Source organism: Hibiscus syriacus, unplaced genomic scaffold (assembly GCF_006381635.1).
Source record: "Hibiscus syriacus cultivar Baekdansim isolate YM2019G1 unplaced genomic scaffold, ASM638163v2 tig00116971_pilon, whole genome shotgun sequence".
Taxonomy (NCBI): domain Eukaryota; kingdom Viridiplantae; phylum Streptophyta; class Magnoliopsida; order Malvales; family Malvaceae; genus Hibiscus; species Hibiscus syriacus.
In genome coordinates, this window is record NW_024063495.1 from 7,308,578 (window position 1) to 7,336,040 (window position 27,463).

The 27,463-nt window shown below is 32.4% G+C and overlaps 2 protein-coding genes across 2 annotated transcripts; both read right to left on the minus strand.

Moving 5' to 3' along the window:
* Window positions 1–6,076: 6,076 nt before the first annotated feature.
* Window positions 6,077–8,033, minus strand: LOC120191906 (glutamate decarboxylase 5-like). Its single transcript, XM_039194770.1, has 5 exons — window positions 7,721–8,033; window positions 7,441–7,641; window positions 6,884–7,352; window positions 6,754–6,806; window positions 6,077–6,677 (listed from the first exon to the last, which is right to left on the minus strand). The coding sequence occupies exons 1-5, from the start codon at window positions 8,003–8,005 to the stop codon at window positions 6,246–6,248; spliced, it is 1,440 nt and encodes a 479-aa protein (XP_039050701.1). The 5' UTR covers window positions 8,006–8,033; the 3' UTR covers window positions 6,077–6,245.
* Window positions 8,034–15,887: 7,854 nt separating this feature from the next.
* On the minus strand, window positions 15,888–18,040 carry LOC120191657 (pentatricopeptide repeat-containing protein At1g73400, mitochondrial-like). The gene has a single exon (XM_039194567.1). It carries the CDS (start codon window positions 17,835–17,837, stop codon window positions 16,302–16,304), a length of 1,536 nt encoding a protein of 511 aa, XP_039050498.1. The 5' UTR covers window positions 17,838–18,040; the 3' UTR covers window positions 15,888–16,301.
* Between the last annotated feature and the right edge of the window lie 9,423 nt (window positions 18,041–27,463).

Genomic DNA, 27,463 nt, shown 5'->3' on the forward strand with positions numbered 1-27,463 from the left:
CGTCTCCTACAAAAAAGCTTGGTTGGCAAAACAGAATACCATTTGCAGACTTCATGGCGAATGGGATTCCTCTTACAACGAGCTGCCCAGTTGGTTTCATGTTATGCAAAGACTCAATCCCGAGACGATTGTTGAGTTCGAAACTCAACATCATTACGTGAATGATAGAGTGGTTCACGATCGCTGCCAATTCTACTGTGTCTTTTGGACTTACCCTCAGTGTATTAATGCAGTCAAGTACTGTAAACCAGTTGTCCAAATTGATGGTACTTTCTTGTATGGGAAATACAAGCAAGTTTTATTATTGGTTGTGGTCCAAGATGGAAACCGCAATATTCTTCCTGTTGCGTTTGCCCTCGTTCAAGGAGAAGACACTGATTCTTGGGCTTTTTTTCCTTAAAAATTTACGTTTACATATTGTCACCAGGGAACGAGTATGCATTATTTCAGACCGAGGAGACGGGATAAAAGCAGCAATGAACTCTTTGGGTACAATGTATAGACCTCCACATGTTCAACATCGTTCTTGTGTCCATCATATTGCTGCAAACTATTACGGAAAATACAAGAAGAACGATGAACGCCAGTTAGTCGTACGGATGGGTATGTTACTTTTTTCCAATTTTTCTATCATTTTCGTATTACTTATTTATACTTCATATTAACTATTACATATTCCTAATGGCTTAGGTTACGAACTCTTACCTCAAAGGTTTGAGTCTATGCTACAAGAGTTGTTTCGCAAAAATAAAAAGGGGTGCGAGTACATTATGGACATCAGCAAAGAAATGTAGACAAATGCGTATGACGGGGGGTATCGCTATGGTCATATGACAACCATCTTGGCTGAAGCAATAAATTCAACCTTAAAGGGAGCGCGTCATTTACCAGTCACGGCGTTGGTCAAAACAACTTATTTTCGTTTGGGTCAACTCTTTGTAAAGCTCGGTGGACAAGCTCTTACTTGGATGCAAAACAGTCACATTTACCACCCAAGACTAGTAGCTGATTTACAGAAAAAAGTGGCTGCATCAAATGGGATGTTGGTTACAAATTTTTCTCGCACCTGTGAATTGTTTCGTGTAACCGAAATGCCACGTTCGATGCAAGGGATTGAAGCTAACTCTTTAAGAGTTAATCTGTAAGAGAGATGGTGCGATTGTGGTTTCTTTCAAGCACTCAAATATCCATGCTCTCATGTAATTGCAGCTTGCTCACATTCGCATTTGGACTACAAAAATTATGTTGATCTCGTATCCCACCTTTCATAAGTATTCAAGGTATATGAATTTGAGTTTCCGCCCATAGGTAACGAAAGAGACCCAGACGATATTCAAACTTGGCTTACAATTGTACCAGATCTGTTGCTATTGAGGGCTCAGGTCGTCCAAAATCTACTAGAATACATTGTGATATGAATATTCGGGAGGAGTCAACAGAACAAAAACGATGTTGCCATTATAGAAACATCGGACACAATAGAAAAAAATGTACAGCTCTGTTATCAGCACATAACCGTTAACCTTTATGTAATTAATATTCTATTTAAATGAATATTTTTGTTTATAATATTTAAATGTAATTACATTTTCTATAATTTCCCAATGTATGTACACCTAAATAAATTTTATTTTTTAAAAAAACTTATTATTTAAAATTTATTTTATGATATTTGATTAATATTATATAAATTATTTATATTTTAATTTTATAAAATGATTAATTATATTTATTTAATATAATAATTAGTATTATTTATTATAAAAAAATTAGTATTAATTTTAAAATATTAAAATAATTCCACCTTCTAAGTAGAGAAAAAAAATTATATTAAACAAATTAAAAGTTAAAAAAATAATGTATACGATCACACATTTCATGTTCTAATTCGATGATTAAATTTAATAAATTAAATTAAAATTAAGACTAAATTGATAAAATATGTAAGTATTGAAAATTAAAATATGTAAGTATTGAAGATTGATAACATTTAAATAATTAAATGATAAAATTAATAGATCGATAATCAAAATAAAAAATTATAGATATATAATCGTACAATTATAACCGACACACTTTTTATAAAATCTTTATTATTAATAATTTATATTGATACATGAGATATTAATAATTTATTAATAATTTATAATAACAAAAAATATAAAATCTTTATTATTAAAAAAAATCAGTGGGGCATCTGACTCAGCAGAACCTATGTAAAGCGCATCCCCTGGGATGCGCCTTTCACGCGTGGCATCCAACTCAGCATAAACCCAGGTGCCACCTCAGCTGAAAGGGTGCTATTTCAGGAAATATTGGTCAACGGGTGTTATAACGGGAGAATTTAAAAAAAAGGTTCAGTTAGGTCAAATCGCCCATAATACCTATACTGCAAAACAATTTTGACTAATTTGTTATTTTTAAAATTTTATTAAGAAAAACAAAAATTTAATCAAATATTAGTATCTATTTGTGTAGTTTATATTTTTTAGTTTTTTATATTTATTATGTCATAACAATAATTTATTAAAAATCTAACGACAGTTAACTCTAAGTGACCACATATTAATTAAATAAAAATAAAAGTGTTAAATATTATATGTTTTAAATTTAACGAGTAAAAATGTATAAAATTTAAACAAAAGTGATGAACCTTACAGTTTATTATTTATTTTATTTTTAAGTGGGCCGCCTGCTGTAGTTATATTGATTTGTCATTAATATTTTTGCAATTAAGTGATCATAATATTAAAAAATGACATTTAGACATATATTATTTTATATTCACTTCAAATGGGTCAAGGAAAAAAAGAAAACATTGATATTCTTAAAGATCTTGAGTTCAAGTAGCAGCATATGTAAAATGTGTACAAGTGAATAATATATTAAAAAATTATAAACAAATAATATATTATAATCATATTAGACTATTAAAAAATTAAAATAAAAACAAATAACTCTTAAAAAATAATTTTAAATTGATATACTTTAAATTCAAAGTTAGAGACCACATATTAGTATATTTAAAATTTAAAATCATTAAAAAACCAATCACTTCAAAAAATATATCAGATAATCATTACATATTTAATTTCAGAAAATCTCTAAAAATATTTATTAAATAAAATCATAAATAAAATCAAAATTTATCACTTCCATATCCATTACCATGAATTCAAACTACCTAAAATCCTTACCATCACTTCATGGCCCTTCAACGTGTTTCAAGCTCAACAGCAATTTGAGGTTTCAAACTTTTGAAATTTGTTTTTCTAAGTCGCTTGTAATTCTTCAACATTGTGATGGTGTGACAGTTTTCTTTTAAATTCTTGAAAAATCATAAATTTTACTTGTAATTTTATGCAAAAAATTCATAATTTTTTCTTTGTAAATCTTGAATTTAGATTTTCAGACTCTTTTTAATATATACATGTTAAAAAAATTTATTCGAGATCTCAATAATAGAAAGACGGAAGAAAACGAGAAAAACTATATCTCAATTTCATTTTGATTGAATGATAGAAGCTATAAATGAAAGTCGATTTACTTTATGTTTTAAGTAAATTTTATAAGTTTTAAAGAGATTTTAAGACATTTTAAATTAGTATAATAATAAAGATGATGAGATACATTTTATTAATGTTTGAATTGATTAGATAAAATATTAAAAATAGTTTCTAACAATAAAATGACATAATAAGAAATTTAAAAAAAATGTGTAATAAGCACTTATTATTATTATTATTTCTCCCTCATTAGTCATTTCATCATTAAATGACTTCATCATTATAATTTGTTTTACTTTTCGTTTCTCCCGTTTCCAAATCACTGTCTTCTTAATCTGAATTTATCAAGATATAACCAAAGCTTTTGGTTTATCCGGAGTTCCTGTTCTACTTTTAATGTTTTTACCATGTTGATTTTTTAATATATTCTTTCAATTAAAATGTGGATGAGATTTTTTTGTTTTTTCTCCATCAAGACATTAGGATTATTGAAATTTCTCTTTTTTACGAATATAATTGATGTTAAAGATTTTTTTAATATAACTTGACAATTATATAGCGGAGGCAAGAAATCTTCTTTTAGTCTTGCATACGGCCTGAATTCAACCTGTTTGGATATCAAATAAGAAAATAATTTGAAATATTTAAAACTAATACCAATTCAAACTAACATTCAACTAAATAAGATCATATATCATAGACCGAATAAAATTCATCAATGTTTAACCTAAAAGAAAGAACATAAAGATCATACCTTTCACTTACATTATCTTCCGATAACAGATTAAAATAATCAGTAAATATGGACTCGTTGAAGGTATTCCTCGAATCTTTAAGTGACAACCATCTTCTTATTTAACCATTAGAGGGAATTCCATGGGACGATCATTAACTTCCTCTACGAAGTCTGGAAGTATGTTCGGACCCCTAGGACGAAGCAATTGAGACACAACCCATGGGATGTGCTCAAATATAAACATATGCAATAAAGAGAAATAAAAAATTATTACACATGAAATAAAGATAAAAAAATCATTAAAATATCCTTTCTACTCACCGAAACAAGGTGAAAATTGCCACAAACACTTAAATTCTGATCTTTTTCTTTCCTATCCAGGCCGTACAAATGGATTAACATTACCGCACCCTTTGAGTAGCTTTGAATTTTTTCAATGTCTTTTAAAAATAGCAGATAAAATGCTGGCACCATAGAAGAGGAAGGAACTACAACAAGCATATTATGTACAATACGACTGTCCGAACATAAAAGTTAACTTTTACTTTTTTCTATTTGATCACCTGATTTAAGCTTTCCAAACTGATCACTAAGCGTAGACATACAAATATCACCTTTATTACATAAGGTTATGTCGTTGCCAAGATATTTGGAGCACAAAGATTCTAGATTGATTAACGTCTCATCTACTATAACCGGATTACCGTTTACAGGTAGACCAGTAATCTTTAAAATATCTCCCAAAGTTATAAACAATCGAATAGAATTATTAACTCCAAATTCAAAAAACTTAATTCTTTTTATTGTACCTCTGCAGAAGTGCTATAAAAAATGGGTAGCAATACCTTGAAACTTAGGTTGGCTTGATAAGATTTTCAAAGCCTGTTCCTTTTAATTTCTCCACCACATCCGAGTGGAAATAAAACTTGTTTGGCAGTAAATTTTGGGCTAAGTAGTATATTATCTTAGTTGCCATCGTTTTCACCTAAAATCAACAGCAGACCAAAAGCAGTACCAAATTAAGCAAAAGAACATTTCAGGACCATCATGAACATTAAAAGCAGACCAAAAGACCTCATCATGAACATTTCAGGACCAAACCATAATGCAATTTCAGGAAAATGGGAAAATCGAAAAATCAGAAAATCGGCGTATAAACCCCTCAAAGTTGACAGAAAAGAAGAAAGAAAGAAAATTAACCGGCGTATAAAGTTGAGACCGTAGAATCAAAGACGATACATAATTATATAAAAACTTTGAGTTGCAGATGACGCTTTTCAAATAGAACTATTTGCCTCCACACAAAGATGCTAGAGGATTAAGACAAAGTTCCTCTCGGGATACAACGAAGTATAAATTTTCTTTCGTAAGCAAAACCAAGAAATTTGTAATCTTACTTTTATTATGAAAGATTGGGTTGTTTTTATGATTTGAAGAACACCATGGATCATCTATTTCTATGCCAATAGACATCACTTTGAAAGGTCACAACCTTTCATGCACGACATATCTCTTTATATATATATAAAAAAAAAGATATATCCTTTTAAATAAACATGTTGCTTTGATGATGATAAATCATCAGTTTTGAAATAAATTTACAGTGTATATGTATCTCAAAAGATTTACTTATGCAATTAATTTAAATTCGAAACCACTTAAATTTAAAGGGATTTAAACTTTAACATCATCCGAAAATTACCCAACCCAACCCAACTGCATAATTAATACATCTAATTAATATTCTATACATGTTATTAAGAAAAATAGTGATAAAAGAGAAAAATCTAAATTTTATATTTATTTAAAATGGAAACAATTAATTTGCTTTTTAATATAGAGTGATGATCTTACACTCCAATTTAAGCATCAAGGCCTGAAAAAAAAAAGCATACATATAACGTAAATGAAATGTTTATTTAAAACGATAATAAGATATAAATCATTAGGTAAGCCAAAATCTGGACGAAGGACCCTCGTCCTGGTAAAACCGTGATGATAAATCAACAGACACCAGATCTCTTGCGATCAACAAGCCGCTTCCAGTACCTAAACACCTCCTCCTGAGTTTCCCTCTCCGTCTTCTTATGCGGAAGGATGCGACCCGGAAGGGCGTCCATTTCCTTTAGGACCAGCTCGATGTGTTCCACGAGCCTTTTCGCAAGGCCGTGGCTGAAATCCTCGCGGATCACGGCACGCAACACTGCGATGTGTTGCGCGTTTGCAGGCATCGTATAGGCCGGAAGGATCCATCCGAACCTCCGTAAGTTCTCAGCGACCTCGAACACCGTATGTTTGCTGGTACCTTTTAGACTAAAAGCCACCAGCGGAACTCCTATGTCCTTGGACACGATGTTGAACCGCCCAGTGTTCTCTATTCCTTGTTTAAGCACTTTCATGTTCTCCATGCAGTTCTCAATTATGTTCTTGTACCCCTATTAATTGCATCAACAAATTCATTCATATACACTTTAAAACATATATATTTGACACCAAGATAAAGGCAATTACCTCAAAACCAAGGCGTAGAAACTGATAATACTGAGCAATAATTTGACTTGAGCCTGAGATTATAGGCCAATTATCATCTGTGTAAGGCAAAAGATATAAAGAAAATGTATGAAATTAATGTGTTAATTACCTTTGGAGAAGTTGAGGGTGAAAGTTGGTTGATCAGATCCGAGGTAGTTAATATGGAAGACAAGATCATCTGGCAAATCCTCTTTGTTCCTCCAAATAATCCAACCAACGCCAGCATATACGAGCCCGTATTTGTGTCCGCTAACATTGATGCTTTTAACTAACGGCAGCCGGAAATCCCATTCGAGATCCGGGTAAAGGAAAGGAGCGATGAATCCTCCGCTAGCAGCGTCTACATGGATCGGGGTGTTCCAACCGGTCTCCTCGTTTTTCTTCATAAGGAGGTCGTTCAACGTCTTCACGTCCTCGAACTCTCCGGTCAGCGTCGATCCGAGGATAGCTGCTACACATATGGTGTTCTCATCCACTAGTTCCACTGCTTCTACTGGGTCCATAATGTAATATCCCTCTTTCAACTTTACTTCCTTCAGCTCTACCTCAAAATACCTTGCAAACTTCTCCCAGCAAACCTGTGCATACAATTTCATCAGTCTGATTCCATGTCCGACACATATTTCAACTGTGTCGAACATGAATCATAGAAAAATATAATCTCACCTGGACATTAGCTCCCGTGACTATGTTGGGTTTCTCGGTCGATTTTCCCTCCGTTCTCATCTTATGTTGCCACCTTCTTTTAAAAGCTAATCCCGCCAGCATTATAGCCTCGGAGGAACCGACCGTCCCCACACCTACAGCCGTCTCTTCTTCCCCAACCGGTGCATGAAACAGGTTCGCAATCATGTTTACACATCGATTCTGCATAAGCGATATGATCACGGATTAATTTGACGAATGCTGAAGATATAGATTATGAAAGTGAAAGAATATAGGATACCTGGAGTTCGGTGGTGACAGGGTATTCATCCATGTCAACATAGTTCTTATTGATGGCAGCCATGATAAGGTTATCACACTCGGGTTCCATCCATGTCGTAACGAATGAAGCCAAGTTCAACCTCGGGTTTCCATCCAGCATAAGCTCATCGTGAATTACTTGGTAAGCCGCATCCTTCGGCATCGTCCGTTCCGGCATACGGAACCGGGGAACAGGGCTGCGTGTATATCTAGAAGCAAAAGTGGAGTGAACATGCTCATCTGTAGGGATTGTAGCTGCCAACATTGTTTCTAACTTTTATTTTCTTCCTCTTCAGTAGAGAGCTGGATGTGTCGGAACATAGGCATATTAGAGTATTTATACATTAGGAGAGTGAAGATGTAAAGGAAAAAACGGGAAACCGATCCATAACTCACTGAAATGACCCATTTCGTTCGGAGACATTAGAGGAATACCGGTAGACATTTTTACCTCTTCTTGTGTATATATTTATGCTCTGTTTTGAAAATTGGACCGGACCGGCCGGTTCAACCGGAAACTGTTGCTTAGTCCGGTTTAATCTAAACCGGTTGAACCGCTATTAGTGAACCGGCCAAAACCGCTGAATCGTTCAAACCGGACCGACTGAAAACCGGGAAAAACCATGATTTTTGTTTTTTTTTTAACAAATTAAACCAAACAACGTCGTTTGTTAAAAGAACCAAGTCGAACTCGAGTATTGTTGAGCTCGACTCGAACTTGAAAACTTTAAAAGTAAGCTCAACTCAACTCAAACTCACAAGCTAAAAATTATTAAGTTCAACTCAAACTCGAAATATAATATTGAAACTTGAACTCAAACAGGTTTAAACTCAAAAAAAAAATTAGAAGCTCGATTGAAGCCTAAAATTCGAGCTTGATTGAAGTGAAAGAATAGTTCACTCAATGCTCACCAAAAGGCTCCATGATTTTGAATGTCAAATTACCTCTATTATTTATAGAAGTTAGTTGTGATGCGCTTTTATGTTTCTTAGCAATGTGAGATTGTTTTGTTCTCATATTTTCTCTTTAGACTTTTGGGATGCTCTTCTATGTTTCTTAGTCATGTGGGATTGTTTTTAAAAAAAATTAAATTAAACAATATCATTTTGTTATGATTTTTTTAACCCCAAATTTATTTTTTAATTATAGTTATATAATTATATTTATTATTTAATATGTTTTACCTTAAATATTATGTTGTAGTTAATTTGAATCATTTTGTTTCACTTGATTTTATAGTTTTTAACTTATATATGTTATGATTTGCTTTGAATATGACTTGTGATATAAAAAAATTATTTTTTAATAAATATTTTTGGTATTTTTATTTAATTTTTTAAATAATTATGACGTCGTCCGGTTTTTCCGATCAATCGGATCGATTTGACCGATTGAACCAATGAACTGGTAACATGACCGGTTCGCTAACCGATCCGATTCTGAAAACCATGTATTTATGTCATTGAGACATATCATCATACGTACACCTGCTATTTTCAGCGCATTGATATTATCTTTTTATAAAGTTATTATTTATAAAACATAATTAAACTTGGGTTTGTTGATAACATTATGCAAATAAAAATTAGCAGACGTGATGATAAAATTACTCTCCAATGTATAAATGGTAACTTTATTTCTATTCTTTTTTTTATAGTATTTTAGTTCTTAATGTTTTAATATTTAGTCAAAACAGACCATATTGGATGAAAATAATTAATTGATTAAAGGTCAACATTTGTTGTTGACGTAATATTTCTACATGTTCTCAATTGTTGGCGTGACACATTTCATGTCATCATTTTTGTGAAATGGCACATGACATATCATTATTTTAGGTGACGTGATATTTGTTACGTCATCATTTTGAGTGATATGATATATGTCACATCAGTAATTGATCGTACGTGAAAACATCACGTTAAGAACATATACTGACGGTTAGTCAACTAACAATTTTCATCCAACATGATATATTTTGACCAAAAATTAAAATATTAAGGTTAAAATACTCCAAATAAATCAATAGAGACAAAATGACCATTTGTTCAAAAGTTAAGAAATTTTATCATTTTGTCAAATTAGAATAAATTATTCAATTTGTGAAGAAATTATTTTAAATTTCAAATAGTTTGATTTGAATGAGGATGGTGATATCAAACGCAAGATATTCAAAATATCTTGGAAGTTTTGCCGTAATAAGTAATATATTATCGTAATTACGAAAAAATACTACTATATATTATAAATAATAATATGATATTGTAATTAGTAATATATTAGAATAATTATTACACAGATTATCATATTTTAAAAATCATTTAAGTTGTATTTTAATATATCCTAGTATTACCACAATCTATTATAAATAAGATAATACAGAGTCATGAATTTGAATATATTATAATAACTACTACAATATTTCATTATTGATAATTTATTGTTGTAAATAGTTATAAATTAAAGTAAGAGAAAATAACCTCAGTGACCAAAAATGTCTTATAATATACGATTTTAACCAATTTTTTTTGGATTTGCCAAAATGACCAATTAAATCGCAATGCGATCGATAATTCGCAACGCGATCTCCGGTATCGCAAATCAGTTTCCAGATTCGCAACGCGAACATCGACTATCGCAACGTGAACTTCGACTATCGCAATTCGATTTTCCAAATTCGTTGCGATAGTCCAAGTTCGCGTTGCGATTTATTCCAAATTCGCGTTGCGATAGTCCAAGTTCGTTGAGATAGTCGAAGTTTGCGTTGCTATTTATTCCAAGTTCATTGCGATAGTCGAAGTTCCCGTTGCGATTTATTCCAAGTTCGTTGCGATAGTCGAAGTTCGTTGCGATAGTCGAAGTTCGCGTTGCGATTTATTACAAGTTCGTTGCGATAGTCGAAGTTCGCGTTGCGATTTATTCCAAATTCGTTGAGATAGTCCAAAATCGCAACGACTAGTGGTATTGCATTTGTTTCTTAAGAATTTTCTCTAAAAAGATAGTATTCGTGCGGACGTGTCGAAGACACGTATTACCACGACCACGACCCAAGACAGCGGAGGCGCGCGAGAGTCCCCCTTGTTCTCTATCACTCAACAAGGAAGTGGGAAAGCCAAGCCTTAAATACCATTCCCAATAGTGTTTCCAATACTATGTGGGATTGAGCATTACCAACACTTGTTCCTAATACTATGTGAGATTGAGCCTTAAATAGTGATATTATTTGTGAATTATAGTTAATGACTTTAGTATTTGTATGAAAAGTATTTGTGGTTCGTTTAGTTTTCATGCAATTCTAATTTATTTTCAATTGATTGTAATTGCACGATAACAATTCTTTTTATTCTCGCGAGTGATGCAATTTTTTTTAAATGTTTTGCTTAAAATTGCAATAATCACGATTGATTGTAGATTGACTTTTAATTATGACATATTTAATCGTGCAATTTTTTTTAAATGTTTTGCTTAAAATTGTAATAATCACGATTGATTGTAGATTGACTTTTAATTATGACATATTTAATCGTATAATACTAATGCAATTGGTTGCTGATTCAGTTGTTTTAAGGTGCATGATTGTTAATTGTTTCCTGAATAATCACATAGTATTGGAAACAAGTGTTGGTAATGCTCAATCCCACATAGTATTGAAAACACTATTGGGAATGATATTTAAGGCTTGGCTTTCTCACTTTCTTGTTGAGTGATAGAGAACAAGGGGGACTCTCGCGCGCCGCCGCCGTCGTCCGTCTCGGGTCGGGTCGGGTCGTGGTCGTGGTAATATGTGCCTTCGACCCGTCCGCACGAATACTATCTTTTTAGAGAAAATTCTTAAGAAACAAATGCAATACCACCAGTCTTTGCGATTTTGGACTATCGCAACGAACTTTGAATAAATCGCAACGCGAACTTCGACTATCGCAACGAACTTGGAATAAATCGCAACGCGAACTTGGACTATCGCAACGAATTTGGAATAAATCGCAACGCGAACTTCGACTATCGCAAATCAGTTTCCAGATTCGCAACGCGAACTTCGACTATCGCAATGCGAATATGTAAATCGCAATGCGATAGTCGAAGTTCGCGTTGCGAATCTGGAAACTAATTTGCGATACCGGAGATCGCGTTGCTAATTATCGATCGCATTGCGATTTAGTTGTCATTTTGGCAAATCCAAAAAGAGTTAGTTAAAATCGTATATTATAAGGCATTTTTGGTCACTGAAGTTATTTTCTCTTAAAGTAATTATTGGATGGCATTCTAAGCTAAGATCGAGGGTAACACACGATGGCCATTGGCCACTACCTTTGGAATCTTGTATATGAATCCATGGCTAATAGTATATATATGATTAATTACATTAAGTATTAAAGAATCTTTGAAATTAATTTAATTAATGTGGTATTTCTGATGTTATATTATTTATAAATTATAGCATTTTAACTCAAGTTCCTCTTAATATTTTTTTCCGTCCATTTTTTTTGTTTAACCGGCGATAGCATCAATCTTAATATTGGTTGTTGGTCGTTGGCGATTATTATTTTTCTTCTTCTTTTTCATATTATGTTCCTTTTTTTTCTTTTTCTTTCTTGAGTTTCTTCAATTTTAAATAATAATCTGTCCTTATGATACATTTTTCTCTATTATTGTGACATGCTTTTTCACTGCTCTTGTGGCACGTTGCTTATAACTTTTGGTACGTTTTTCGCATACATTTGCGGTCGTGTTAATGCTCACAGAAACATCATTATGATATTTGTTTTATGATTAGTTTTTTGGTGATCATGTATTGTCAAATCTCGTCTTTGGTAAAATATTGTTTGTCGATATAATCAAAATTGCGTAGTGATGCAAACTACCAAATTGTTTGGTTTGCTCACCACTCTTTTATCATTTCGTAAAGTATCTCGTTCAACAGAGACAGAGTTTTATGAAAGTTTCATTTTTCTTCGTATCTATAGATTTAATAATTTTGTTTTATGTACGAGTTTTTATTATTATTGTCCTATTTTTCTCTCTATGTTGGGTACGTTGTAATTTTGTTTCCTTCCATTATTTTATTATGAAATCCAGTTGTTATTGTTCAAAAATATTAAATTAATTATTAAGTATTTTTCTCATTTAAATCTTAGTACGACATATTGTAGTATATGAAATTATATTAGTGATATGATAATATAAAATTGTAAATTTAATATATTGAAATAATTACTCTAATATATTATAATATTAAAAAATTATTAAATTTAATATTTTTTCATTTGGATTTCATTTTAATGTATTATAGTAATTACGATAACATATTAGATATTTGATAATATTTAATATGATTCAATACTAATTTCATGACAAAAGTATCGATACTTACTGGTATTATTAGTTTTCCAGTTCTACCATTTTTTGGGTACTTTTTAGCGGTTGCAACCCGAAATATATAAACAATGTCATATTTTCGGTCACACTCAACCTAATATTTTTTTTTATATTTCCAGCCGTGTCTTTTTACGTCGTTTTTAACCTTAAATTAAATTGTCTTTTATTAGACTTCACCCTTTAATAATAGTTTACTAGGTCAATATCATCTTTCCTCCTTTAAAATATCATCTCTATAATATAATCTAATAATTTTTATTTTTTTAAAATGATATGAAAGATTATGAAATGAAGTTAATCACCATCTAAAATTTTAATTTATGTGATTAACTATAATTGACATCACTTAGACAACAGACTATAGTTAATTTTTTAAAGAAAAAAGAAATTTCAATTTTTTTTACGAACACAAATTAACATAAAATGTAAATTTTAAATTAAAAATTTTCATTCAAAAGTGATATGCAACCACAAATAAAGTCAAATATCTACACTCAACTAAGTTTGAAAAGTTAAACTTCGTCCTATTGAATCTTATAATATTAGTAAAGACAAATAATGTATGTATCAACTTTTAGATTTTGTTGTAGTGTATCATCCTTATTTAAGAATAGAAGATTTTTATGTAAAAAGAAAAAGGAATTAAAGACTTTTTTTTAAACGTTGATAAAAGTTTATTTTAACAATAAATGGATATTTATTTTTATGATTTAAATTAAAATATTATCATAGATATAATATTGTTTATAAAATTGTTTAACTCAATATATATTCCAATATAATTATTAAATTATTTTTTAATATATAAAAAAATATTATATTTATAATTAAACATCAATCATTTTCTATTATTTTTTTCACAAAATTTAGGTCACAAAATCTAATATGTCTTATAAGGTTAGGTTTGATCAAATTGTTATCTCTAAATGATGGTTGATTCGAAACATTAAACTTATAAGAATTGAAATTGGGCTTATATGATAAGATAGACAAACAAAAGACATGATATACAAGAATATATATATATATATATGATTGAACTCCTACTCAACTCAACTCCAACTAACTTATATTGAGAATTGATTGATCCGATCCAAAAACTGACAAATCGATAGTAATTTAAATCGAAAAATCGACTTATCTGATATTGACTGGACTCGAACTAATCAGATTTGATTTGACCCTTATAAATTTTAGGGTAAACTACACGTTTAGTAGCTTAAATATCAATTTTATTCGTTTTAATACCTAAACTTTAATTTATTACAAAATCATATCTAGCGTTTACTTTTTATTTCATTTTAGTATCTCGCCATTAAAAATTTAACGGAATTGGTGCATGTGACATTTTAATTGTAAATTACATCATTCATCACTTAAATATATTCTCACTCCTATTTTAGTCATTAAAGTTCAAAAAAATTTAATTTAACTACTTGACTTTCAAAGTACTCACGTTTTAATATCTCTAATTTATTTTATTAGTAATTTTATTGACATGGCATTTTTTATTATTTTATTAATATAATTAGAATAAAAATAAACAAATTTGAAAGTTAGAATGATTAAATTATGAGTAATTTGAAAATTAAGTAATTGAAATAAAAAAATAAACTTCAGTGACCAAAATAGAAGTGAGAAGATATTTATGTGATGAATGATGTAATTTACCTATAAAAAAGTACCATGGTGTAACAGTTCTTTTAAATTTTTAACGGCGAGATACCAAAACGAAACAAAAAGTAAATGCTAGGTATGATTTTGAAACAAATAAAATTTTAGGTACTAAATGTATAGTTTACCCTAAAATCTAACAGAATACAAACTAAACCTAAAATGGTCGATTTGGCGAACTGATGTTCTTTAGCTTTCCACGTGCCATCCTTGGTATTCCCCTGCACATGAGTGTTATGTGGGATCGTCTCAAGAAGCATGGTGAATTTACTGTTGGGAATGCCTATCATTTCTTGCTACATGTTCATGAATAACAAGAATCTGTCCCCCTAACGGATTTATACCTACTTATGGACTCAACAATTGCCGTAAGATATGTATTTGGGGTGAGCTTGCTGCCATGTTACGCTTACCTTTTCAATAAGCAGCATCTCCGCTTTGTTTCAGACATTGCTTCATGCGTTGAGAGAATGTCCTTTTGTGATGTCCATATGGACACTGTTCCATTGTTTGAAACGCTGGGTGCTCGGCTCCGTTCCTGTCTTGATCTTCTCACGGTTTCTAATCCTAAATCTTAACTAAATCTGACTTTTCTTTTGGCGGTCTAATAATTTCCCAAATCTGAGATGTAGCCATATTGTTTGCAGTGTGAAATTCATCTAGTTCATGCAGAATATGCCTGCTTTCTGTTTTGTATGCCTTAAACAATATGATATATAGATATGGATATATCTACTACATGAACTGTTGCTGGGAATATAAAATTAGTAGTTAGATCCCTTAATTGGCTTCGTTTTCTACACAACTTCTATGGCCTAACCTAATAATGGCACTAATGGGATTAGTCCAAGTAATTAATCATCTCAAGATAAGGAAAACAAAAACAAAATGCAAGATCAAAGATTTCCAGCATCAAAGTTGAAACAATTACCGAGATTCTCTGTCCTAAAGCTAATTACTATAACGAAACAGTAAACCGTATCGGTCGATATTGTATGAGATTAACTAGATTCAAACATAAAAAGGATGTTTTCAGAAACATGAAAGAGGAAAAAGAAAAGTTTGCATTTTGACTTACACTGTAAAATGCAGTTTAACGTCTTCTGTGATGTGTTTGTTCCTCGACTGAATTGGAAAACGATGAAGTAAACACGATCAAATACAGAACTTCACTCCATGCGGCAGATCCAAACTCAGTATAGAAATTTATGGGGGTAACACTAGTATAAACAATGAAACAAGTATACATGGATCATATACATCTTCCAGAGATTACGAGAACATGTGAATCACACTAGTCCAAGGTCAGTGCTTGCTTGAAGCTCTTTATGATATCCATGCTACATTTCGAGCCAACTAATCCTCCCACAGTACCACTTTTTTTATCCTATAAAATCCTTGTTGCTCCGTATTCAAAACTTTGAAAAGAGTGAACCAATGAGCAAGTACCAATCTCACATCCCACTCCCGTATGATGAAAGTAAAGCTTCCAAAAACACTTTTGTATGTCCTACTTCCCTCTTAAACTCAGACTCTTCCGCTTCTGATTCAAGGCAAAACGTCTTGCCATAGCAGGATTGTAAAACTTCCTCATATGCTCAGAAAGTTTGTGTATGGCTTGGAGATCACCAATAGCTGAAAGCTGCATCAGAAATGAGTCAAACTTCGGGTACTGCAATTTCAATCCCTTGTTTACAACATCTTCCAAAATAAAACAAGCATCTTCCAGTTTATTGCAGCTGAAAAGCCCATCTATCATGATGCAGTAAGTGTCAACGTCTTGAGCACATCCCCTCTTAACCATCTCTTGCCAAGTCTCAAACACCCCATCCAGATCACCCATCTGAAAGAACATCAAAATCAACATATTATAGGTTTGCACACTAGGCATACAACTCACATCTATCATTCTTTGATATAGCCTCAAAGCTTCAGCACACTTTTTATTATCGCAAAGGACCTTGAGGAAACAATTGTTAGTAACTATATCAGGTGGGTAACCTTTGTTTCCCATCTCTTCCAAGAACTTGTAAGCTTCCTCAATCTTCCCCGCCGACAACATCCCTTCTATTATTTCTTTGAACGTGGAAACATCAGGTAGGCAACCACTATTTAGCATTTGACTAATAAGCTCAATACATTCTTCCATTCTGTTGTTATGCATTAAAGCCACGATCATGATTGCATAAGTTTTCGCTGTGGGAGAAGACATGGTCGACCCTTTTGTTCTCATAAACTCAAAAAGTTCAGCTGCCTCCGTCACCATTCCTGCTTTGCAAAAAGAATCAATAGCAGTAATGTACGTAAAGCTATCAGGTGTATGGCCCAACTGGATCATTTCTTCCAGAACCAGCATCCCTCTTTTTGGATTCCTTACTCTACACCAACCGAAAAACAATATATTGTATGAATTAGCATCCGGTTTAACCCTCCCTTTCATTCTCCTAACCAGAACCTCAGCATCCTCAACCAAACTACATTTACACAAAGCATCCAACAGCAAGTTAAAGGCATTAATCTCCGGCTGCGTCTTCACTAGTATCCGCTTCTTCTTAGCAAATTTGTGAAGATGGGTCATATGTTTTTCGGTATATCGTCTCAAAATGTCGAGCAAAACTTCGGCAGGGACGGAGTTCCTGTTAGACCTCTTCATGTAATCAAGCATATCACAGACGATTCGAAACTGTTTAATCTTATACTTTGTACTGGACAAAATATCAATCGTTAGATTATAAGCTTGAGGCTGATGGGAATAATCTTGTTGATTCGCAGCCCATGTAAAAAACCTGAAAGCTAGCTTCAAGTTATCATAGGCATTAGAGTTATCCATTACAGTCGTATACAATTTGGCCACATCAGTGAGACGGGAATCGAACGCTGTTGTCGCATTGGAGCAAAAGGAGGGGGGAATAAAGGGTGGGTTAATGGGCGTTGGTGCTGAAGAAATGAAATTCGCATGAATTGGGGGATTAGGTTTGCAATCAGGGAGAAAGAAATTTGGGGTTTTAAGAGCGGAGAAAAGATATGCGAAACGAATTCTTCTCATTTACTGGGTTGAAAATGGGGGAAACTAGAATTGAAAGAAATGGGTGAAGAAATTAAAATATTTGGAAGAACATAAAGGGATTACCAGATGGGAGAGCCACGAAGGAGCAACGGCGGCGCCGGAAGAACTCACCACCAATTTCAGAATCTGGAAGTTCTCTCTCGCTGGTCATTATATGGTTTTCCTAACAAACTTGTCTGGATGGCAAACACGAGATATCAAAAGAGGAAAACAAGAACTAAGAGGTATCTTTCAACAAATTTAACAACCCTAAAATGAAACTGTCAAGAATCATTGGTTAATCCGTCAAATATTTTAGATTTAGTTCATCTCAGTACATATCATCCCAGAGTTCGTCTTCTTAATTAGAAGCTAGTCGTTTAAAATAACAATTGGTTGAAATTGATAAAAAAATTACTCAAATGAAAGCTAAAAATAAAGCGAGGGAAGAAGAGAGAACATATCAACAAAAATGTAAAGACTTTAAAAATCCACTTCAAGTTATGATGCAGATGATACGACAAAATCAACCTCAGAGTCTATCATCTTAGGTGTTATTTTAGATATATGTTTTGTTCATTCTAGTTAACAATGTTGAACTGCATTATATTTTATGTTAGTGTAAACTTTGATTTATTATTATAGATTTCAAGTCGGTTATTATGGATTTCAAGTTTTTTGTTATGGATGTCACATTTATTGAATAATGCTACAGGTTAAAAATTTAAATTTAGGTAACAAAAGAGCATAAAACACCATTGATAAAGTCTGTGTTAATTAGCGACGTTTGCAAACGCCACAAAATACATACTCAATACCGGCGTTTTAGAAAAAAATGCCACTAAAGTTCTAGATCTTTTGCGGTGTTTATAGAGAAAACACCACTATAGCCATAGTCAATAGCGGCGTTTTAAAATTACAAACGTCACTATATGTTATGACCTTTATCGATATTTTTGGGAACAAACGCCACTATATGTCAGAAAATTTAGCGACATTTTTTACAAACGCCACAAAAAAAAGATATATCGCGACATTTTTCAACAACGCCACAAAATATCATAACCTTTAGCGGCGTTTGTGGAAATAATGCCGCTAAAAAATATACCCTTTAGCGGCGTTTGTAGACAAAAAAATGCCGCTATATGACTAAAAAAGCCCACTAAATACCTGTTTTGTTATAGTGTAAAAAAATTCAATAACCTTCATAAAAACTCTGTTTCTATCGAACAATACGATGTACGAAGTGATAAAAGAGTAATGAGCGAACCAAACTATCTGGTAGGTTGCTTCACTACACAATTCTGATTATATCAATAAACAACCTTTTACCAAAGAGGGTGTCGAAACAAATTTTAAAAAAGGGGTCTTATTCCGAATGATTTGATGATTTGTTAATAAAACGTGATTCGAGGAATCGTCACCAACCTTTGATTAGGGTGTGATTGGGCACCCAAAAATTATTTGTCATTTTAATAAAAATATTAATCTCAATTAAAACAACAATTTTGCGGTATACTTTACGAAAATTTTAATTCGGGAGTCGGTTCGTATGGGGGAATTATTAGCACCCCCACAGCACCCTAAATCGGTACCTAGTCAATTAATTAGTTTTCTTTGCAATAAAATTTAAGAATTCGAGTCTAATTTAATTTAAGATCTCATACTCATAATTAGGAATGTCAGAACGACCCGAACCCGACGGGGAAACCCAAAACCCGGCTAAGTTCGGGTCGGGTTGAGTTTGAATAATATCGGGTCGAGTCGCATATCGGGGTAAAATTCGGGGATTTTTTTGGGTTCGGGTTCAGGTTCGGGGCAAGTTATCCCCACCCCGATTATATATATATATATATAATTTTTTATATTTTTTATATTAATTATATAATACAAACCCTAAATATTTAAACCTTAAACCCTAGCTTTTATAATTATTAAAGTGAAATTTGGTTTATTTTTTGATAAATTTCTCAATGTAGGGAGCTACTAAAGAAAGTGAAAAAAGTGGAACGACAATTTTGGATGACTTTATTTGACTTAATATTACGTATGCATCTTCGTTGTATGATTTGAATATCAGAACAAGTTTTTATTTAATTATGTATGTGTTTTATTTTGGAGTTTAGACAATTATTTAGAATTGGGTTTGAATTTGTGATTGTAGTTTGAAATGTAAATCATGTAGACTAATTTTCCAATTTTTTTGTGATCGTTTTTTTTATGAAAACTACGTGTTGAGTTAATCGATCGATGGAATAGGCCAAGAGGGGGGTGAATTGACAATTAAAATTTTGGTGGAAGCTTTTGCAGAAAATTGAAAAGATTTGCACGGCGATTTAGAGTGGTTCGACTTTCTCAACCAAAGTCTACGTCCACTACCTTAGCTATCCACACTAAGGATTTTCCAACAAATTCACTAATTTGTTCTTTCTTTTGAGGCCAAAGAGATAACCTTACAACTCCCTCAAGAATATACCCCAATTCTTGAGAACACTCTTTCTCAAAGAGAAGATTACAAATTTGCAAACTTACAAGGAAAAACTCACAAGGCAATATGTTTGCACAATTCTAGAACAAAGAAAAGAACACTCAAAATACAAGAAGTGTTCTTGAAAGCAAAATGAATATTGAATGAAAAATAGGCTTGAATTGCTCAAACAATGAGTTTGATGCTTTCTCTTTGATTCTCTCTTGATTCTAGTTGCTTGTTGTTTCTTGTTTTTGATCAATGGCTTATAAGCTTGTTTAAATACTCCTTCAAATGATTCTGAACGTTGAGGATGGTTAGTGGAGTCACTAGAGCCATTTAAGTGTGAAAACAATTAATTAAAGCAGTTGGGAGCGTTAGTGCATCTATGCATACCCATGATGCATCGGTGCATCAGTGTAAAATTCAAATATTTTGACCGTTGGACCCTTAGTGCATCGGTGCACTAAGAGTGCAGCGATGCATCAAGTGCATTCGATGTTTCAAAATAGCCAGAGTGTATCGATGCATCAGATGTACTGAGTGCATCGATGCATGGTATGTGCATCGATGCATAAAATGCATTCGATGTTCAATTTAATCCATGGTGCATCGATGCATGTATTGGTGCATCAGTGCATCACTTTGAAAAATTGATTTATGGCTTGATTTTGGTTCAAAATACTTTGTGAAAATTGTTTCAAAAATAGTTTAAGTATAAAACATAATTTTACACATTTAGTAAGGTTTGAAATTGATCTTGAAAGACTTGGAGTAATAATTTGATATTCGATTAATTAAATCGAATATACTTAGAAAATCATATGTAAAATCTTAAAATTCATTTAAACTTAATTTGTTATATCGAAACATCAAAATGTTTTCAACAATCTCCTCCTTTTTGATATAACAAAACATTTGCGTTATTTTAAGATTTTCTAAAAATTTGAAAACAATTTGAAAAATTACTCCCCCTTACTATAACACTTCTCCCCTTTTAACACTTAATATTTCTCCCCCTTTTTGTTAAATCAAAAAGACTTTTAAAATGATTTAAACAAGGTTTTGAAAAGCATAGCCAATTGATTTTAATAGATATAACTAAAGCTGCTAAGATCACAATCAAAAGAGAGATTAGCCATCAGTTCCATAATCAAATGTGAAATGGCATAAGTGGTCATATATGTGTAATATGTAAATGATGCAGAAATAAAATTAATAAACATTAAGCTCATAATGAAAATTCAACCCAAACCAAATATATATAAAGTTCAAAATCAAATCATCCAAATTATAACAATTTCAAGCATCTAACAATCCAAAACAAACAATCCAGAAACATCAAAACAATCCAAGTTTGAAATAACAAAGAAAGCATGGAGAAAAGGTCTAATCCATCGGAGGGTCGGGAGGAGGAGGATAATGAGCTCGAACTTCAAGAGTGAGTGCGTCCATACGTTCACGCATCTCCCGTTGAAACTCAGTAATCTGAGACTCCATGGCAAACCTCATATCAAATGACTCCAAGAAAGATCGAAAATATGGTGGCATTTGATCTTCTTGCCGTGCCGGTTCCGGTGCAGGCTCATCGTCTGGTACGTGATCGTCGATATCTTGCATAAGTTGTTGAAACTCAGGATCATCGTCAGTAGCCGGTGCCGGAGGATGAGGAGGAGCACGAGAAGAACTAGGAGCAGTTCGTGAAGAACTCGCTCCCGGAGTTTGCTTACCGAGTCGAAAGACCCAAAGAATGGTATCCTCGTCTTGTTTCCAATCCGCTTTCTTCAAGGATGTAAGATTGATTTGATTTTGGAGTGGGATAGGATTGTAGAGAGAGACGTTTAGACCTAGTTTGATAAAGAGGTTACTAAGAAGACATCCATAAATTAAAGTTTCGACATGTTTGGAAGGAACAATGTTTATGATGTCCACTAGTTGACTGAAAATAATGTGGGGCATATTTATTTTGATCTTATTTTTAATACAGTGCATCCACCATAAATCCCTAGCACGAAAAGTGGAGTACCTACCTCCGGATGGTCTAAACCACCAATAGATCATCAAATGAAGAAAACGATCATGATGAGATCGTAGAGTACTAACACTAGAGTTTGGAACATAGGGATATTCCACATTTTCATTCTCATTATATATCTCATTATCATCTAACCCAAAATGGAGAGCTATAGTCTCGAGGTCAATATTAATATATTGGCCTAAAAGATAGGATCTAATGGCTATAGTCCCATATTGAGTTTCGTTTTGAATACACACCGCATTGGAATAGAAGATGCAGACTAATTGTTGATAGACAATAGGTTTGAGATGAAAAAATTTATCAAACTTCCAAGTTTTAAGAATCGGAAGGTATTCAAAGTCCATATCTATCATGGCTTGAAGAGAAGGAATACGTTCTTCAAGGATTCTATAAGATTGGAAATCATTTCTGTATCTAGAGTATAATTCGTCTCTACGACGCTCAGGCATGTTAAAACAAGATCCTAATAAGCTATTAGGAGGTGGAGGAACGGGATTAGGAGGCTGGTTTGAACGACAACGACTCGATGAAGTTCTAGGGCATTTGGGATTGGACATGGTTAACGAATCGAATTTAGGAATAAAACCTGCAATTTTAAAACACATGTATTCAATATAATCAATCCCAAAACTTAATTGAGTCCTCAATAATTCAAGATTCTCTAAATTGTATCCTAATGGGCAAGGTTTTGAATACTATTTGAAAATAATTTTTGTAAAATCATAATATGTATAGTTTTCATGAAAATAACATAATTAAATCAAAAACATCAAATTTAAAAATTAAATTCAGATTTTTGATTTTTTTTATTTCGAAAATTTAAAATTCTTTGAAAATTTGTGAGTTTTTGATGAAATTAGTTGTAAAATCTAGTTTCTAATCATCAAACAATCAATGCCCAATATAATGTTCATTCTAGAACTAATTAAAACTAGTCCTAAGATCAAAAATCAATAAAATAGAGGTTTTTGAAATATTACCTTGAAAATTTTGGATTTGATGAGAATGAGATGTTGTTTTGCACGATTTGATGATAATAGCAGGATTACGAGTTGAAAATTTCAAAGATTTTGATCAAAAACCAAGGATTTGGAGCAATTTTGAGAGTAAGAGATGGAGATAAGGTGTACGGCTGAGAAAGTGTAGTTTTTAGGGTTTGAACAAATGAGAAAATAAGTTTTATAAACCTCAAAACCCGACGGATACATCGATGCATGACCTTGTGTATCGATGCACATTCAAGGCGTGCATCGGTGCACCTTCATGGTGTATCAATGCACATTCAAGGATGCATCGATGCACTGTTAGGTGTATCGATGCATTAAGCACAAAAATGTCAAAAATCCGTTTTAAACACTTAAAATGCTAAATTGATTGGCTCTAGTGGTATTGGCAACTCATATATTGAAAATTAATCATGTTCAATCAATCAAATTAATCCTTAAACTACATTTGAACATAAAATTAATTTTCATCAAGCAACATAAACTCCCCCTAACTAATAGCAAAAAATGCAATCAAAAATTATTATTATAAGCATTTTTCATTTATTCTTAAAAGTGCTAAAATTATTTTAAACACTAAGTGAAGATAGGTCAGTTAAACCTAATTCTCTCCTAAGTGTCCAAAATCTTTCCTTGTCTAAAGACTTTGTAAAGATATCCGCTAATTGGTGCAAAGTATCAACAAATTCTAGAACTATATCTTCCTTAGTGACATGGTCTCTAATGAAGTGATGTCTAATTTCAATATGCTTAGTTCTAGAGTGTTGGATGGGATTTTTAGTGAGACAAATAGCACTAGTATTGTCACACTTGATAGGAATGGTACCTACTTCAATTCCATAGTCAAAAAGTTGTTGTTTCATCCATAAAACTTGTGCACAACAACTACCAGCTGAAATGTATTCCGCTTCAGTGGTAGATAATCCTACACAATTTTGTTTCTTTGAAAGCCAAGAAATCAACATATTTCCAAGGAATTAGCAAGTACCGGAGGTGCTTTTCCTATCTAATTTGCATCCTCCATAATCCGCATCAGAAAAGGCATGCAAGCTAAAGCTAGAGTCTCTAGGATACCAAAGTCCTAAACTAGGAGTGTCCTTAAGGTATCTAAAGATTCTCTTAACAGCTAGTAAATGTGATTCCTTAGGGCATTATTGAAATCTAGCACATAAGCAAACACTAAACATAATGTCCGGTCTACTTGCAGTTAGATAAAGCAAAGAACCAATCATTGACTTATATAATTTAACATCCACACATTTACCTCATTCATCTATGTCAAGCTTTGTTGATGAGCTCATTGGAGTGTCATAAGGTTTCCCATTTTCCAGTCCAAACTTCTTGAGCATATATTTAACGTACTTAGCTTGATTGATGAAGATGCCATCTTTTCTTTGCTTGATTTGGAGTTCAAAGAAAAATGAGAGCTCCCCCATCATGCTCATCTCAAATTCACTTTGCATTAGCTTAGAAAATTATTGGCAAAGAACGTCATTAGTAGAACCAAATATTATATCATCAACATAAATTTGAACTACTAATAAATCTTTACCTTTATGCTTTAAAAAACAATATAGTGTCAACCTTCCCTTTTGAAAAACCTTTTTTAATTAAAAAGTTTGACAATCTTTCATACCAAGCTCTAGGAGCTTGTTTTAAACCATAAAGTGTTTTTTTCAATTTAAGAACATGATTTGGAAATTTTAAATCTTCAAAACCAGGAGGTTGTTCCACATACACTTCTTCCTTTATAAAACCATTTAAAAATGCACTTTTAACATCCATTTGATATAGTTTAAACTCATGAAAACATGCAAATGCTAATAACATTCTAATTGCTTCCATCCTAGCTACAGGAGCATATGTTTCATCATAGTCTATGTCCTCTTCTTGAGTATACCCTTGAGCAACAAGTCTAGCCTTGTTTCTCACTATATTACCACTTTCATCAAGCTTATTCCTAAATACCCATCTAGTACCTACAGTAGATTTATTACTAGGCCTTTCAACTAATGTCCATACTTTACTTCTCTCAAATTGATTTAACTCTTCTTGCATAGCCATAATCCAATGTTCATCTTTTAATGCTTCTTTAATATTCTTAGGCTCTATGCATGAGATAAATGCCACATAATTACAAATATTTCTAAGAGAGGATCGAGTTGTTACCCCTTTGGATGGATCACCTATAATCTCACCATTCTTGACATAGTTGTATTCCCTTGAGTAAGAGACTTCCCTTTCTTCAATGGTTGGATTCTTGAGAGGATCATGAGTTTTCTCATTTTTCGTTTCTTCCTTTGATGATGGTTCTCCAACGTCATGTCTAACATCATTTGTATTTATAACACCTACATCATCATTCACACAAGAATCCTTCCTCAGAAAGAGATTATCATCGAAAACAACATGTATAGACTCTTCTACTACTAAAGTTATTTTATTAAATACTCGATAAGCTTTAGAGTTTAAGGAATAACCCAGAAAAATTCCTTCATCACTTTTAGCATCAAATTTGCCAAGATTGTCTTTACCGTTGTTTAAAACAAAACATTTACATCCAAAAGGATGAAAATAGCTAATGTTAGGCTTTTTATTTTTAAAAAATTCATATGGAGTTTCTTCAAAATAGGACTGATCATTACTCGATTAATAACATAACAAGCGGTATTTGTGGCTTCCGCCCAAAAATATTTTGGCAAATTGTTTTCACAAAGCATGGTTCTAGCCATTTCTTCTAAAGTTCGATTTTTCCTCTCAACAACTCCATTTTGTTGAGGGGTTCTAGGTGATGAAAAATTATGGCTAATACCATTAGAATTACAAAATTCAGTAAATCCAAGATTTTCAAATTCAGTTCCATGATCACTCCTAACACTAGTTATAGAGTAACCTTTCTCATTTTAGATTACTTTTGAAAACATGATGAATTTTTCTAATGCTTCATCTTTAGTACTTAAGAATAAAACCCAAGTATATCTAGAATAGTCATCTACCAAGACAAATGCATATTGTTTTCCACCCAAGCTAGTAGTCCTAGCTGGCCCAAAAAGATCTATATGGATCAACTGTAATACTCTACTAGGTTATACATCATTAATGGATTTAAAAGAAATTCATTTTTGTTTTCCTTTAGAACAAGCATCACATATTTTATCATTATCAAATTTAAGCTTAGGCAACCCTCGAACTAAATTTCCTTGAATTAGCCGTTGCAAAACACTTATACTAGCATGTCCTAGTCTCCTATGCCATAACCAACTATCATGCTCATCCTTAGCAACTAAGCATAAATTAGTCATATCAATAGAGTCTAAATGCACCATGTAAATGTTTCCTATTCTATGACCAACAAGCATAATCCGATTAGATGCAATGTTAATAACTTTACAACCATTAGTTTCAAACATGACATTGAATCCTTTATCACAAAACTGACTAATACTCAAAAGATTATGCTTTAATCCATTCACATATAAAACATTTTTAATTTGTATGGAAGAGGTATTACCTATTGTACCTATACCTTCAATGTGACCTTTTAAATTATCACCAAAAGTCACCTCTCCTTCATTTTTGGCGTTGAGCTCTATGAACCGGCTTTTGTCCCCGGTCATATGTCTTGAGCATCCACTATCAAGGTACCATTAGTTTGAATTTGTTTCTCGTGCCTTGTAGCAATGCTCATTTTCCTACAAACATAGATTAATTTCTAATTTTTGGTACCCAAATTCTTTTGGGTCCATATTCATTAGTTTTCAAAATCCTAGTCCCCTTAGGTATCCATTTGTGTAGGATATCCTTATCTTTAGTAGTAATGAGTTCTTTAGGAACCCATATACTTCTAACGACTTTTCCATTAGAGGTTCTTCGGGGACCTCTATGATTGTAGTTTTTAAAACTTTTTCTAACAAAGTTGGATTTTGAATTTTCTCTATTTTCAAAACGTTTTGTTCCAACTTTATCAAAAGAAGCTTTAAGATCATCAATTTTCTTTTGATGATCATCATTGATCTTTGAAAGTGAATTTTGCAAATCCAATTTTTTTTTCAAACTCTTCTAGTTTGATTTGCAAATCTTTGATTTTACTTTCAAGATCGTTGTTGGTTTTGGATAT